Genomic DNA, 2,642 nt, shown 5'->3' on the forward strand with positions numbered 1-2,642 from the left:
GCTCTTCTTTAAGATTCGCCCTATGTTTTTATTAGTAGCCTCAATTGCTCCTTTGGTTTAAGGGCGGTAAGGTGAAGATTTGTGGAGTCGAATATTGAACTGTCATAGTAGCTTCTTTGTTTCTCCTTTAAAGTGCAACCCATTGTCTAAGATAATTTCATGTGGTACGCCATATCTGTAGATGATATTGGTCTGAATGAATTGAGCAACTTTCTTTGAATTCAGGACTTTGTATGAAGCAGCTTCTACCCATTTAGTAAAGTAGTCAATGGCTACAAGTATGAATTCATGGCCATTGGATGTTGTTAGGTGAATCTTCCCAATAATGTCTATTCCCCATATAGAGAATGGCTAGGGTGATGTCATGGTTTGTAATGGCATGGGCGGTATATGTTTCAGATCTCCATGGACTTGGCATTGATGGCATTTTTGAACATGAGCCACATAGTCGGCTTCCATAGTAGTCCAGTAGTAACCCTGTCTCATTATCTTCCTTGACAACATGTGTGCATTCATATGTGGCCCATAATCATTCTTGTCTACAGACTTCGGGTAGGTCCCATCCTTGAGATATTATAGGATGTCTGAATACCATTCACCTTCCTTATTATTAACCTTATCTTCTTCTATTGTCATGTAGTAGGCTGGTTCTTCTTTTTGTTCCAACACTATCGATCTAGCTTCATCTTCTTTTGGCCCATCCATCATGGATGTCATGGTTACTAAAGCATTTATGATTTGATTTTGCATCCTTGGCACACATTGATATTGGATCTTGTTGAATTTTGATGCCCACTTCTGAAGACATTCATGATAAGGCATTAGCCTTTCTTCTTTGATCTTCCATTTATTTTATACCTGAGAGATTATTAATGTTAAGTCGCCGTACACCTCCAACTCTTTTACTCCAAGGCCTAGGGCTGCTTGTAGACCTATGATGCAAGCTTCATATTCTGTGGCATTGTTGGTGGCAGGAAAGTTAAGTCTGCCAGAAAATGGAATGTGTGTCCCTTTTGGAGAAATTAAGAGAACTCCAATTCCACTTCCGTTTTGATTTGTTGCTCCATCAAAATACATCTTCCATGATTCTACTTCAATCCCCATGATGTCTTCATCTGAAAGGTCTCCTTGAATTTCTTCAACTTCTTCTAGTGAACAATAGACTAAGTGACCGGCAATTGCTCTCCCCTTCACAAATTTTTTAGTCACATACTTAATATAAAATTCTGACAGAAGCAAAACCCATTCAGCAGTCTTTCCATCTTGCACAAGTTTTTCCATTAGGTACTTCAAAGGATCCATTCTTGCAATCAACCAGACCTTGTAAGCAAGCATGTATTTTCTGAATTTATGGGTTGCCCATATGATTGCTATACATGTCTTTTCTAATGGTGAATACTTCTCTTCATAAGGAAACATCTTCTTGCTGATGTAGTAAAATCACATTCTCTTTTCTAGTCTCCTCTAAGTATTGAGCATGTAAAGCCCCCATTGCTGTATCTATAGTGGTGAGATACAACAACAATGGTTTTTCAGGAACTGGTGGGACAAGGATAAGTGGTTTCATCAGATAACTCTTGATCTTCTCGAAGGCTTCTTGGCATTGTTCATTCCACATTGTAGGGACTTCTTTCTTAAGTAGTCGAAAGATTGGTTCACACGTCATAGTGAGTTGGGCTATGAACTTGCTGATGTACTGTATCCTCCCTAGAAATCCTCAGATCTCCTTTTTAGTCCTTGGAGGCTTCATCTCTACAATTGCCTCGATTTTGTCAGGTTCAACTTCTATTCCCCTTTGGCTTACCATAAACCCTAACATTTTTTCAGATGTGACTCTGAAAGTACACTTCTTTGGATTCAACCGCAACTTGTAGAATCAGATTCTTTCAAAGAACTTCCTCAAAGCTGGTATGTGCCCTTCATAGTCTTTGGACTTCACTATCATGTCATCAACATAAACCTCTACTTCTTTGTAGATCAAATCATGCAACAAAGTGGTGGCTGCTCGTTAGTAAGTAGCACCAACATTTTTAAGACCAAAGGACATGACCCTGTAGCAATATGTCCCCCATGGAGTGGTAAAAGAGGCTTTTTCCATATCTTCTGGAGCCATCTTAATATGATTGTATCCTGAAAATCCATCCATAAATGAGAGTAGCGTATGCCCTGCTGTGTGGTCAACTAGGACTTCAAAGTGAGGCAATGGAAAGTCATCTTTCAAGCTGGCCTTATTCAGATCTCGAAAATCTACACACATTCGGACCTTCCCATCTTTCTTTGGTACCGAAACCACATTAGCTAACCACTTTGGATAGTTGACCACTCTTAGGAATCCTGCATTGTACTGTTTCTCTACTTCTTCCTTGATTTTGAGAGTCCACTCTAGCTTCATTCTTCTTAACTTTTGCTTGACTGGCTTCATGGTTGGATCCGTTGGAATGCAATATTGTACTATATCTGTATCAATCCTAAGCATGTCTTCATATGACCAAGCAAAGACTTCCTTGAACTTGGTCAGCAGTGCCACTAATGCATCTTTCTCTGAGGTGGTTAGGGTATTGCCCATTTGGATCATTTTGGGCTCATCATTGGTTCCCATGTTAATGGGTTGGGTTTCTTCTTTTATAAGTTCTAGGTATCCA

At 39.5% G+C, this 2,642-nt stretch overlaps 1 protein-coding gene across 1 annotated transcript; it reads right to left on the reverse strand.

The window, feature by feature from the left end:
- Positions 1–286: 286 nt before the first annotated feature.
- On the reverse strand, positions 287–1,302 carry LOC115985508. The gene is made up of 3 exons (XM_031108447.1): positions 1,076–1,302; positions 859–985; positions 287–493 (listed from the first exon to the last, which is right to left on the reverse strand). The coding sequence occupies exons 1-3, from the start codon at positions 1,300–1,302 to the stop codon at positions 287–289; spliced, it is 561 nt and encodes a 186-aa protein (XP_030964307.1).
- Positions 1,303–2,642: the final 1,340 nt, after the last annotated feature.

This window comes from Quercus lobata, chromosome 4 (assembly GCF_001633185.2).
Source record: "Quercus lobata isolate SW786 chromosome 4, ValleyOak3.0 Primary Assembly, whole genome shotgun sequence".
Lineage (NCBI taxonomy): Eukaryota > Viridiplantae > Streptophyta > Magnoliopsida > Fagales > Fagaceae > Quercus > Quercus lobata.